Here is a 14141-nt window from a genome sequence, read left to right as displayed (position 1 = left end):
ACCGCCACTTTGAACAGAGATTTCTCATACCGAAATGTTCGTGAATGAAATGATGTACACGTTCAGTTGACATCTTTAGAGTGCCTGCTATCTCAAGCAACTTTACTTATGGTCATCCAAAATTAATTTGTGGACTTTTTTGATAATTGCGTCGGTAACAACATCTTTTGGACATCCACTGCATTCACCATCTTTGGTGCTCATTTCACCAATTCTAAACTTTGCCTTTTCTAAACCAATCCTGATGATAAGTTTCCTGAGGCAGTGTTCAGAAATTCGTCATGAAGCCAAGTTTTTACTTCAACTGTATTTTTCTTTCAAAAAGCAATATTTCAATATTTATCCACGTTTTTCAAAACAACAAGAGTTGCTTCACTCAAAATGATATAATTCACAAACTAATGATCCGACAGTTGTCAAATTTATACACGCGCCTTTTGAAGGTTAGCGTTAACTGAAAGACAAATATAGCGCCATTGAACTGTTATATCTTCTAGTTTCATCTGCAGCCACTAGAAGTTTTCGCTTTCACAAACTTAAGAATTAATTAGTTCGTTAGAGCTTAAGATCATAATTAATTTGATTTTAAAATTTTCAAAAACTTTTCTGCCATCAAGTTTTTTAAGGGGCTACTAAAAAAAAAATTGCTGTGTCAATTGTTTTAAAATTTTAGAAATATGTATATTTATATATTTACGTTAAAAAAGTTCTTCACTGCTGCAGTGATTGATAACACCTAAAAAGCAAAATTATCTACCAAAAGATATTTTCCGTAGCTACGATCGAAAAAAATTAAAAATTGACAAAATGGCGGTATTTAAAAAACAATTACTAAATTTTTAACAAAATGATGTTTTTTTTAGTAAATCGGGTTTAAAGACAAACCGATGAAGCTGATAGAGCTGATTGAACTGAGCGGTTACAATTTAAAAGGCTGTAAGTCAAAAACTATTGATTTTTTATAAACTCCAACTAGGAGTGCCTCTTAAGGTTAAGTTTATCGTTAAACGATGTGTAACTATAAAACCTATTTCTCACATAGTACACTCAAATAATTGCTCATATTTATTTCTATTTTATTGTGTCACTGACATTAGGTCCTTGAAATCCAGATTGCAATGATTACGCGGTCATTGAAATTGTTAAGCACATGAAAACTTTATAAACAAATTAAAAGAAGATTACAGATATGGGGTGCTGACTTATTTTTCTAGCCTTAACTGGCCAACGGTATTTGAAATGACAACTCAATTGATTAATAATCTAAAAATAAACTTCTTGAAAGATAAACTTTCAGTGAAGTGAAAATTTCTTCTAAATATATATATGAAGTATTATAAACTCAGTTAAGTTAAAAGTACTACTTATTTTAAAAGAGTAAAACTTTTATTACAAAATATAGTAAGTGCACTCCCACACATTGCCTGCAATAAAATTAAAATTACATAAAACATTTGACACGTAAACATGAAGTAATAAGTAATGGCAATTAGAAGCTAATCACCTTATTGGAAAACACATAACTTATGCAACAAAAGAATTATTCAATCTCAAACAGTTAAGATCAAATGTGAATATCTTCAATTAGTGGCCAAGAATCTATACAACTCCATTATTCTTATACTCTTGCAACATCTTGCCACAGAGTATAATAGTTTTGTTCACCTAACGGTTGTTTGTGTCACATAAAACTAATCGAGTTAGATTTATTTGGTCGTCAGTCAATTTGTGCGGAACAAACCGTGCACACACCTTTCGTAAGCCCAAATGTTCGGTCAAAATGCGATAAATCGATGTTTTGGAGATGTTCAATTGCATTTCCATGAATTTCAATGATAATTTCGGCTGATTTTTGATGAACTGTGCGTAAAGTTTCGATGGAATTTCCGGCGATAACGGATTTTGATTGGCCCACATGTTGATCGTTATTTATGTCCTCACCACCGTCAAATAATCGGTCACAAGCGTCGATCGATGAGACGGCGCATTATCATGCAACAAACGCCAACTTTCATCTTCGCAATATTCGGGCCGAACACGTCGAATACGGCGCACCAAAGGCTTCAAAACTCCAAGGTAGAATACCGCATTAACGTTTTGGCCGGGTGGAACAAATTCTTTGTGGACAATATCCTTGGAATCATAAAAAGAAATCAGCATTGTTTTCACTTTTGACTTCTCCAAGCGCTATTTTATGGGTTTCGGCTCATCTCGCACCAGTCGACACATAGATGACACCACCAGGGGCGCTAGATTCAAAAAGCCCTGTTTACTTTGGAAAGCACCTTGTATAAAGAATTTCCCTCATTATTTTCACTCATTTTTGAACAGCCGTAATTTTTTTTCAACTTCCCCGGATTTATTGTTTAAATGAAGCTTAAAATCTCACCTTTCCAACACTATATGGTATGACACAATGTGAGTGTTAGAACTAGAGATATAAGACTGCAACGACATTTATTGACAAAATACGAAAATACTTTTTCGACTTCCGAATATGAAGATTTTGGAACTTCCAATTTGCATTTTATCCATACACCAATGCAAAAGTATTTCGCCGGGCTTGATTCTTGCAAATGGCCCGCGTATAAAATGTTCGGTTACACCCGAACACAGCCCTTCCTTACTTGTTCTGTTCACGAGTTTTGACGTAAATATATACATATATAAGTATAAATAGTATTACATGTATTTTTAGATGTTATAAATTTTAGTTAAAGATTTCCCAGGAATTTCATGATTTGCTAGGGCATGTAATTGTTAATTTATTCTAATTGCAGAACAAAACAATGAAAAAACGTAATTTTATTGTACTTTAATATAAGGGAGTACTCACGATCTATGAAGGTGAATATCTGTGGTATATGGGTGAACACGCAACGAGTTCGAAAAACTTTTCTCAATTGAAGGAGATTATAAAAGAAACATATAAACTAAACCTTTTTGGATAGCATAGAATTTCATCGAGGAGTTTAAATTTAATACACGATAGCTTTTTCCTTCAAATGTAACGTAATCCAAACCCTTACCATGAATGTTGAAGGTTAGGTCTAACTAAAAAAGCATGAATTAAATTCAAATGGTGCACTGTTCCGTAAAGCGTAATTTTCGAAATTATATCAGAGTCGTTTCAATTTGGATTTTTTTTCATATTAATTTTGCAGAACAAACTTATATTAGATATAAATTTCAAATTTCGCAGTCTTCACATAGATCTAAGTTATCTCAAACCTCACGAAATTAAAAAATACGTTTACATTTCTGCAAACAAGTTATGTGCTAGCATCACAGTATATGCAATATCTCATAACTCACGATCTTAATCACTTCTAGCGTCACACGTGCTTACATCATAGGTACATACATCAGTCTCATCACTTATATTTCAGTGTATGGGTATTCCGCTTTGTTTGTGCAAACATCAGCAATTATAATGTTATTTTTTTTTATTATTACAATAATTAATTGCACTTCATCAAGCAAATTATCCAAACAATTATATCACACCAAATTGAGGGAAAAAAGTCAAAAATTATAAAATACGTATTGCATATTGTCTGATAGAAAATCTTAATGTGCAAATCTTTTAAAATCGTCAGTATTTTCTCACATTTCTAATACCATATAAACATTCTAACGATACTGTCTTAGATCACTAGTTTCGAAGTGACGTTTTTGGTACGAATCAAACAAAAATTTAAAAAAATGGGAGTGTTTGAGGGACAGCTATGTTGATGACAGCTTAAAAAAGGCGATTTTTGGAAGTTCAAAAAAAAAACTACTGCATTAAACGTTTTTTTTTTTCAATTTTGAGCAAATATCTTTAAAGATAAACTGAGTCGATTAAACTGAGCGGCTACACATTAGAAGGCTATTAAATTTCAAATATTAATTATTATTAAATCTGTTTTTCTGTTTTTTAATTTCACACTAAATAAGTTGAGTTAAGTGTTGGGGATTTATTTGTTTTAACTTAATTTCTTTTTTTAATAAATATTTCCTTCATGTCTTTCGAATAATCTTCAGAATTTTTCACTAAAATCTACAATTTTTTCTGAAGACTTTCCTTTATGGGGTGGGTTTACGAGTTTCAAAATATCTATTTTTATTGCCTTATTCAATTCTACAACACCTTTTGAATGTTGTTCTAAATAGTAATAGTTTCGGAGATACAACTTTGAGAACTTGTGCGCTCGAGGCTAACTAGGCTAAGTGCGCCGTCTTTGAACGCGTTTTTATCGTGTTTTTGAAGTCGGTTGGCAAGATTTCTTGAGAACTACTCAACCGATCTTCATGAAATTTTAGATAGGTCTTGGAGATAAAATTCTTAAAGACTTGGGCGAAGGATTTTTTTCGATTACAACTATTTGAAAAAAAAGCGTCGCGATATTTTAATTTTTATGCACAAATGTCTGCTCCTGTAAGGAGTTATCCTGTCAATGGGTCACCGGAAATAGCGTCGCAATGGACGAGTTTAAAATAATGTCTCCCAAAATTTTCCGAATTTCTTTGTTAACAGTGTATGTTTTTAACAATAAAAAAATCTAATAAAATATTTCATTTTTTATATGAGAAAAAAATTGTTAAAAAAGGCTGTTTTTTACCCGTGGAAAACCATGTATGCCCTTATAGAGGGTTTAGGCGGTTGTTAGACAAAATACAAAATTTAAGTCCAGACTAATTCAAAAAGATCCACATTCAGGTAGTACAAGATGTACACAACTACTTATGTACATATGTATGTATGCATTTTTATAAGTCTAATCCGTGCTATTATAGCTTTATAGGTACATGTATGTATGCGCATGCGATTTTTTTGCATATTTATATTTTTATAGCACTCAGCTGGTTTTGCCAATTGGCAGATAGACCGACTAACATACTGTGTCTGCCTTTGCAAAACAAAAAAACGCAAAACAAATCTAAAAAAGTCGTTTAAGTTCACTGTCACGGCTGAGTTTGGTGGTCGCAGTTGCCAATCATCATTTGCCTCTTAATAGTAATTAATTTCTTGTTTTGTTGTTGTTGCTATTTAAGACCGCAAATACATATTGTGTAAAGCTGATTTAAACATAGATAAAGGCGGTATATATAGTATAATATAATACATACAAGCAGTGGGCATAATCGTGCACTGCCATCTACATACATATGCATCTACTTGTATGTAGATATTCGGTTCCGTATATGCATATATCGCTAACCTGTCTGAGGCGGCAGTTTCTAAGCTTGTCTAAAATTAGTTGAAATGTACCATAAACTCTTATCCGTTTTATTGTAGCATCCATGGCACGAAGATTGTCAGTTATGTCATAAATTCATATTTTTTACTTATACTCCCTACATACATATGTACATACATACATATGTACATACATACATATGTACATACATACATATGTGCATATGTTCATTTATTGTGATTTTACAATGTTTATGGAGCATATGTTAAGAATTGAGATAATCTTTTAGAGTCTAGTCGGCGGTGGCACATTGTAAGACTTAAATGTTTGATTTTTAAGTTTTAAAATTATTTTTCTTATGTAATATCTTAAAGTTTCTTAAATATACTTATGCTAAGGAGAACAATTTGAGCGTTAATTTTAAACAATACCTTTGAAGCAGAAAATGCTCGAATGAAATCGATATATGAATAAACACATCGTTTTCCTGGAAAATAAAATAAATGATTTAAATCAACTATAAGCGCAAATCCTTTTTTCTTCTTCGACGTCTCTTCCAATATGGATTTCTTCAAATTATTTTCTGTTGAGTCTCAATTAGATTGTGTTTAAAAATAACTAATAATATTAACATATAAAAAAATAATTTATTGTAATATAATAGCTTAATGATGCCTTCACTAAGTAAGCAATTTTCTCAATTTTGAACTAAACTAATTATCTGTCAAGATATTGTTCATCTGAAGGGTAGGCGCATGAAAATATCCGATAAGGTGGCCCTTAGAGTGCTTAAATTTTGTATCCCTTTACAAAAAAATTTAAACATGGACCCATTCAAATATACATACTTTTTATCGGAAATTACTAGAACGTTTATCTTTCAATTAACCTATTCTTCTTTATTGGTGTTTAGCGCCAATTGGACATTCCAAGTATAGGTCTTCCTCTTCTTCTGTTTATCCCAGCGGGTACTGCCTCGAGTACTCCCAGAGTCGGTGTTTGTGCCGTTTGAATAGCTCGGCCGGCAATCCATCGGCCTCCGCCGATTTGTCTTTATAGACGGGCAATGAAACGTCTATTCCATCCTCTTCAATGGGGGAATCGGGGTCACCATCATCTGGTGTTAAGTTTTCACTGCCATACATACAGGTTAAAGAAGTGTTCCCTCCATAATTACAGTATGATTTGGGCATCAGTCATCAGATCACCTCTGGAGTTTCTGCAAGAGTTTGCTCCGGTCTTGAAGTATTCTGTTAGTCGCCCCATCTTTTCGTAGAAATTTCGAGCAATACCTCTTTCGGGCAGCTTGTCAAGCTCTTCGTTCTCACGCATTTCGGCCTCTCTCCTTTTTTGTCTGCAAATGCGACTCGCTTCCCTCTTCAACTCTCGGTATGTATCCCATCCCGCACGTGTTGTGGTCGATTGTAAGGTTGCAAGGTTGCGAAACCGCACTCCTCATCGTACCAGCTATTCTTTTGCCTTTTCCTTTCAATTAACACTCTTTTTAAAATTCGATTATTATACAAACAAAAATATGGATTTTGGAGAACTTTTTACATTTTGACGAATTTTATCCGTCGGCTGGAATGGTCTTCGCTGTCTTCAGTGAAGTTTTGTAATTCCTTTTTTTTTTTTGGAGCTTCATTGCAATGTTAGAAGCCATTAACCAAAATATGTTGAGTTGATCCATAAGAAATGTTGAGATTATCTACTATCTCTCTGTTACCAACACGACGATTTTCAAGCACTGTTTCTCGATGGTAAAAATTCTTTTTGAACTTTTTAACTAAAAAAAATAGTGAAAATTGGAATTTGGAGATGTTGATAATTCCAGACATAGACAAGTCTATAAAGAAGACTCTCTAAAAATTTTAGCTCGGTCCAGTAGAATCTGGAAAACGTGGGTATTGTTTTGAAGAACACGTTTAAAATTACAGTACCAGGCGAACCAGTTTGGATGCCGCGTCAGCAAAATACCTATGTACATACATATGTATGTACATATATCTCCGAAAATAATTTGAATTTGGAAAAATCCTCTTGCGGACATATTTTTGAATACAAACTTTGCATAAATAAATCGACTTTTATTATTTTTAAACTCGAATAGCCCTTTAACTAATCTGAGCACTTAAATAAATAAATAAATAATCTCTATTAGAGGTAGATGTATGTATAAATATGCGGTCATTCACGAGCGTCTCGTGCTGTTGAGTAACACCCACGCCGCGCTACATACATACCTGTTTACATGCATACACACTTGCACTCATTTTCACAAACCTAATAAAAAATTTTAAGCCGGGCATTGGCCAGCAATAAAGCACCAAGTCTTTGCGGAAACAGATCACTGAACCGGTACGTTGATGACACAGAATTAGGTTAAGCTGGTGGAGAACATGTTGATGGAGAACATGCGGCACATACAAACATACATATGTACATAAGCACGTGTCAATGTACCAAACGATGAGCGTGCTCACTCAAAGCCAGTATCCAAAAAGAACACGCGAAAGGTGTTTGCAGAAGCTGCTGAGCTCCAAGCGCCGCGAGAGTTAATAAAATCTGCTTGCTTACATACAGACATACATATGTACACAAGTATGCGTGCTCAAACAAATTTATATTTTTTTAAATTTATAAATACATACATACATATGTGTACTAGGGTGGTTCAAACAACTTTTTTGTGTACTCTGAAAAATAGGTTGTTAGACACCTCTAAGAAAATCTCTGCAAGTAAGTGCTTTTAATTGCACGGAAAGGTCCTAAGTCTTACAGTTTTATACTTTTTCTAGTTATCAGTTAGAAGAATTCCAATCTCGCTTACTGCTACTTGAAAAAATAAATTTCCTAGAAAACTAGGAGTCTCCCGATTTATAAAGACTCTTTTTCGTTGAGTTATAAAATTCATTTAAATTAAAATTTTAAAATTAATACCTTTTAAACAGCTAAATTTACGAAAAATCCATAAGAGACCATTTCTAGACCATTAAATTTCCTGCAAACTCCACAAAACGAAATACATATGTTTTCAAGTAATTGGAAGCGAGATATGAATATTCCCATCTGATGATAAGAAAAAATAGAACACTTGTAAAGTGAAAAAGCTTCCAGTTACAATTAAGACCTCACAGTTGGAAAGATTTTCTTTGAGGTGTCTTAGAACTTATATTTTAGAGTACAACAAAAGAAAAATATAAAATTTTTTTTATCCCACCCTAATGTGTATACTTATTGTTTCAAATAACCGAAACACTGAAACAAGATTACAAAAGCAGCTGTGAAAAATAAACAACAACAAAGCATACACAAAAAATTAATTGGAAAAATATTATTGTCAAAATTCAAAACTTGAATACAGCGTATATTTGGCTAAAACATTGAATAATAAAATGTGTTGAAAGAAAGAAGAAACCATATAAAAATAATAACAAATACCTGTACTCGCAGCAGCTCTTTCGTTAAGTAAATTTAACAAGCGCGACTTGAGACACTTTTTTAGCTTGCACCCACCGCACGCTACTCCACATTAAATTGAATATTGTTAGTCGGGCGTGCAATGTGTGATGCGACGGTTCAGAATTTTTTTTACTGTTAGCCTTTAGCTTTAGTGTTTTGAAGCCTAAAACTGGCACAGCAATTTGCCTTTGTCGCGTGCGCGAGTACTCACACTTTCGACTTTCGTCGAGCGATCTCAGCGTATTCGGTTTCGTACTCAGGCTGCAACACGTAATTGAAAATGGAATTACAAAAATCACTAGAATATTGAAACAAAGAATGATATATGTACTATAAATATAACAAACGCACCAACACACACACATGTGCAAATATTAAATAAAAAAGTTTCAACTAAAAAGTATGAAATAGTAAACAGTAAACAGCTGAAACACAAAAGTAATAAAAAATTGTTAAAAGCGAGCAATACTCATTATAAAAACACATAATCACACACACTTGTACAAATGTAAGAAAAACACAAAAAAAAGAGTTAATAGTTAATGCACATTTGCTGGCTGGCGGCCTGGGTGTAAGTAAACGCGATCGGCTAGTTATTGAAATATAACGTCTTTTCGAGCGTATTCGCAGTGTGCACATTTTTTCGGTTTTCGTAATTCATATTTATTACATTAATATAGTATTTGAAAATATTTCAGTTCTAAAAATATACCATACAGTGCTTAACAAAGTAAATTTGCACAAAAAAAGCGTAAAAAGCAAAGAATAAAATTTATAAAATTGAAACCGGAAAATACAGTGAACACAAATGTGAAAGAAATTGCAAAAAATTATACATTTTTCATTTCCCTCTCTCAACTTCGATGTATGTTGACTAAGCCAAATTGCCTGGATAATGAACACGTTTAGCAATATCGATGTCTTCTGCTTCGGCAAGCGTTCAGCGCGTGGCTATACGCTGCTCGGCTCGAACGATGAAGGTATGGTGCTATATAATTTCTTAGCTAAATGTATTATTATCACGGGCATTTTAATGTCATAAATTTTTAAGTATTATAATGGCAATAAAATTTTTTTCTAACAACTGATTATTTAAGGCAATACGGTGGTCACACTTAGAGTTTATATGTTTGGTTTTGTCGAATCTGTGACAAAACTGATGTAGTTATTAAAAAATCACCGTTATTGTTAGAGAACGTATTTGGTGTCGATTTTTGGCTTTCTTCTAATATTATAGTAACTCCATTTGGATAGCTGAAATAAAAAATGCCCATCATAACTTCTACAATAACAATAAATAAATAGTTCTATCAGTTCTGTCTGTTGAAAGTAAATTAATTTAAATAATTAACGAATAGTTGGAAACAAGTTTGTATAAGAAAGAAACCCTTATTTAGTGATTCGGTTATTTTACTAACCTTTCTAAATTAGAGATTTAAACAAGGCTCCTTTTGAGTCAGTACAAGCATGCCAAGCTTAATCCAATCTTCCATACTTTGTTATAAGCCTCGAATTTTTGGAGCTCAATTCAATACATTATTTGACCTTTTCGATGTCATATTCATAAAATCACGAGGCGTCATGATGAGTTTGATGAATATATGTATGTAGAGTTCTCAGCAATAATGTCACTTTACTCGACCTCTCCCTTTACTCGACCTCTAGTTGATGTCGTTTTGCGAAAAGGTTCAGATTTTTTGGTGCGAATTTTAACGAACATTAACCAAATAAATCGATCTATAAGATATGTTGATATATTCTGCTATCTCTCTGATCTGATCTGAAACTGTTTCTTTAACTTTGCAATGACGTAGTTTTGAGTTGTTATGGAATCATTTTCTCAAAGTATAAGCTTCGACCCTAATGTTATACTCCGTCTTAAGTAGTTTCTTACTCAAATATTACGCATTATGATAATTCTACCTACCCCATATGTACTTTCCCATTTAGCTCCGATAAGTAATACCGCGCAGAAAGCAGCTTTGAGTGATATTAGGCAAGTAAAAACACCGCTAGGAACTTTTATACTATATAAACGCAATGGAAGGCTAACAGGAAACGCAAATATCGCTGCTAAAGTTAGAGCGGTTAAAAGGTACTCTGAGTACAATCTCAATCTCACAGGTCATCTCTGTGACCTATTCATGTCGAGAAGCACCGTGGTACACTGTAAGGACCACTAATAATGTGGTTTCATAGAATACCAAAATAACCCAAATGGTTATAGGATAAAAACGTGTTCACAAATGTGGGTCCTTTCTTTTGTACTATAAATTGAAATAACATAAAAAGCCTGAATGTGGTCGCAGTCGATTCTCCCAATTTATAAGAGTTGAAGATCTTTGAAATACTTGAGATGCAAAACTTTATTAAAGGTAATTTCCATATGAATTCGTCAGTCATCGGGAACCGGTTATCTCCAAACCTGACTTTAGGTGAGGAATGTTTCTTGTTTTCTTTAAATATAACAACAGATTCGTGCTTCACTCTTTAATTTTCATGTTAAAGTAAACTAATGTGATCGAAGTTGGCGGACAACAAACCTTAAACTCAACGGAACATCAAAAGTTAGTACACTTGCTTACTGTTTCCCTTTAGACTGAAAGTCTTAATCACGATAAAGAAAGTACATCAATTGCAATTGAAAAATGAACAAAATGGCGAAATTCTTTCACAAAAATACCCATCACGCGGTTCTTCTGATTAACGTAAACGATAGCATTTAGATTTTGATCTCATAAGTCAATATATATTGACTTTGTAGATTCCCTGATACTAATTGGCTCTCCAATTCCACTTTGTAATTATATACAGTGCGGACAGGAAACGCACAAGTGCTTCCTAAAATTTCCCACTTTAAAATCACACTTTCATAATTCAAATACTTGTACCACCTTAAATCGTACGCTTATTTATTTAACGTCAAGTGTCCCGTTGAAGGAAATATTTTCACTAACAAGTTCGAGTGCTTTAAATCAAAGGGAGCGTGACTGATTAAAATATCAATGCGATTTGTTTACGATTGCTAAAGTGTTGTACAGTATTTTTCTCATCTGAGGCCTATTGGTACAGGGTAATGACGTTAACGGCAGTATGTACTGCAATGTTATCTACAAGTGGTTATTTACTGTATTTGTTATATATTTCAAGTGACATATCAATGGCATTAACCATATTACTTTGCCCTCATGCGCATGCAATAAAGGCTTTAGGAAGTATTATGGGTTTCTGTTCAAATATCAAAATCATACATACTTCATTTAGTGATTTCTAATAATGAAACTCATATATTGTGTGTATTATTTTAGCCATACCAGCACTTTTCTCCTTTATCTGAAATGAGAAGTTACTTCAAATATTGTGAAGTTAGCTGTGGTTTTCTATTTTAGATCTCATATTTCAGATTTTTGTACTTCGTTGTTTTTGATATTTCCAAGTCAATACCTTTTTCAGAAGCCTCATGAATTCTTTATAAAATTTATCCGTTTCTAATTAGAATTACTTCTTAAAAACCCGAAATTTTCGCTGTCAAACACTGTTAGTAATTGAATTTGGACTACTATTCCTCCCGACCTTTTTCTTCCATATCACTCATACACAGGTTCAAGATCATGACATTTTATGTTTTGGTTTAGTCTTCGCTTTAGTCTTCTCTTTTGTGATAATCATTTTATCAAAGCATTCCTAACATATGAATCATATTTTGTTATTTGTTATGGCGATTGATATCGTATTTATATTTTTAGGAAGTCATAAACCCTACCTGAGAAATTACATGCTCTTTTTATTATTTTATAAAACGACTACTCTTTTATTGTCAATCAAGACGAATTCCGTCCGGTATTGTTGGATTTGAAGTCAGTTTATTTTAAGCAATCGCGTAATTATTTTCTGTTTTGAAAACAATTTATATTTTTGTACTTTTATTGTTATGAAGAACATATTGGTTTTTTTAAAGTGGGTGGTTGAACTGATTAGATTTCCTTTTCTGCGAAATATTGACTAACCCTGTGTTAATTGCAGTAAACAGTGTAAATGAATATCTATAGATAGTACTTGGATATGTTTGTAATACGGGTAATACTTGTATAATAAAGCTATAAATACTAATGAAGAGAGCCAAAGGCAATAAGGTCTTATCTGAAAAAGTGTATAATGGGATATAGTAATAACTATTTTAAGTATGGAAGTAAAAATGAAAGTAAAAATAAAAAGTAAAAGTAAAAGTAAGTAAAAGTATATAATATATTAGTATATTATTGAGTATTTCAACTCCAATTTAAAAAAAATCGGAAAATTTTAAGGAATTAAATTATAAAAAATAGTTAGTAAAGTTTTTTTCATAGCTCACAGTTGAGTGAATGCAGTAAATGGCACTCCAGTTATCGGCACTCAAGATTAAAACGTACTTGTAATTAACTCATAAAAATCTCACAGCAATGTAGAGTACTCATCTTGTCTAACTGGCTCTCAGATTAGAATCAAAAGTGTTTCCCTAAATCCAAAATAAATTACTCTTCATTATATTTAAGTTTTCCGCGTCGGAGAGCCTAAAAAATATATGAAAAGCAAATAACAGGAACCTTTTTCTGTTTCTCTAAATCCAAAGGACATGCCTCTGGTTTATTTAAGTTTGTGGAGTGGTTTGTAACATGTAGGGTATATTAAGTTTGCCACGTAGTTTCGTAAGTGAAGGAAACGTTGAAAACCGTTTAAAAAATTTTATTTGTAAATGTTGAGAGTAACAAACTGAGTGGATTTAGTGATGTCCGTCTGTCTTTCCGTTTGTAAATACGTGAACTAGTCCCTCAGTTTTTGAGATATCGATCTGAAATTGTTTCACTCGTCTTTTTCTTCCCAAGAAGATGCTTATTTGTCGAAACCGCAGACATCGAACCACTATAGTATATTGCTTATTGCTGTCATACAAACTGATTCATCAAAATCCAGATAAAGATATTTATATACCCTTTTACTGTATTTGTGTATACCCTTTTATGATATAACGAAATTTTCAAGTGAAAATGCGCCTATAAAGTTATAATACCCAGCTTCGGTATAGTCTAAGTCTATGTTTTTTCCCTGGCTTTTTTATTCGTTATTGCTCGTCGCTCCCTTTTTTCTGATATAGATTGCCTGTCCTTCAATGTATCAGGTTTGCACCTACATACATATGTATATAAGTATATTGATTGCTTCGTCTTTTTTAAATTGAAAATTACAAAATATAAGTAAAGTAGTCATATTTTTATTTATTTTTCCTGAGTTTAAAATTTATCTCAACTGAGGTCACCGCTTCTATTCACGTTTTCACTAGGGCGTTAAAAATTATATGTTGTCTAACACAAAAAAGAATTTAAAATATATACTTAATGTTTTTGCACAAAAGCTTTTGTTTGCGAAAATTTTAAAAGTACTGCATACCGTCATTAAACTCTATTCACGGCTACCTACATATATTTAAAACCAGGCAATGTGACTTTTCTAAACAGTAAT

General features: G+C 32.7%; 1 protein-coding gene across 2 annotated transcripts in view; it reads left to right on the top strand.

The window, feature by feature from the left end:
• LOC126759746 (solute carrier family 41 member 2) overlaps positions 1 to 14141 on the top strand; it is a 73803-nt gene that overhangs the window by 2275 nt on the left and 57387 nt on the right. The window contains exon 1 of one of the 2 annotated variants that reach the window (XM_050474842.1): positions 9452 to 9625. The exons of the other annotated variant lie outside the window; for it this stretch is intronic. Coding sequence (XP_050330799.1) covers positions 9541 to 9625 — 85 coding nt within the window. The 5' untranslated portion in view covers positions 9452 to 9540. Of the gene's footprint in view, positions 1 to 9451; positions 9626 to 14141 lie in introns of those variants that run through there. 2 annotated transcript variants of the gene reach the window in all.

This window comes from Bactrocera neohumeralis, chromosome 5 (assembly GCF_024586455.1).
Source record: "Bactrocera neohumeralis isolate Rockhampton chromosome 5, APGP_CSIRO_Bneo_wtdbg2-racon-allhic-juicebox.fasta_v2, whole genome shotgun sequence".
Lineage (NCBI taxonomy): Eukaryota > Metazoa > Arthropoda > Insecta > Diptera > Tephritidae > Bactrocera > Bactrocera neohumeralis.
Note: the sequence above shows the minus strand (reverse complement) of the source record. Positions and strands in the feature narration are given on the sequence as shown.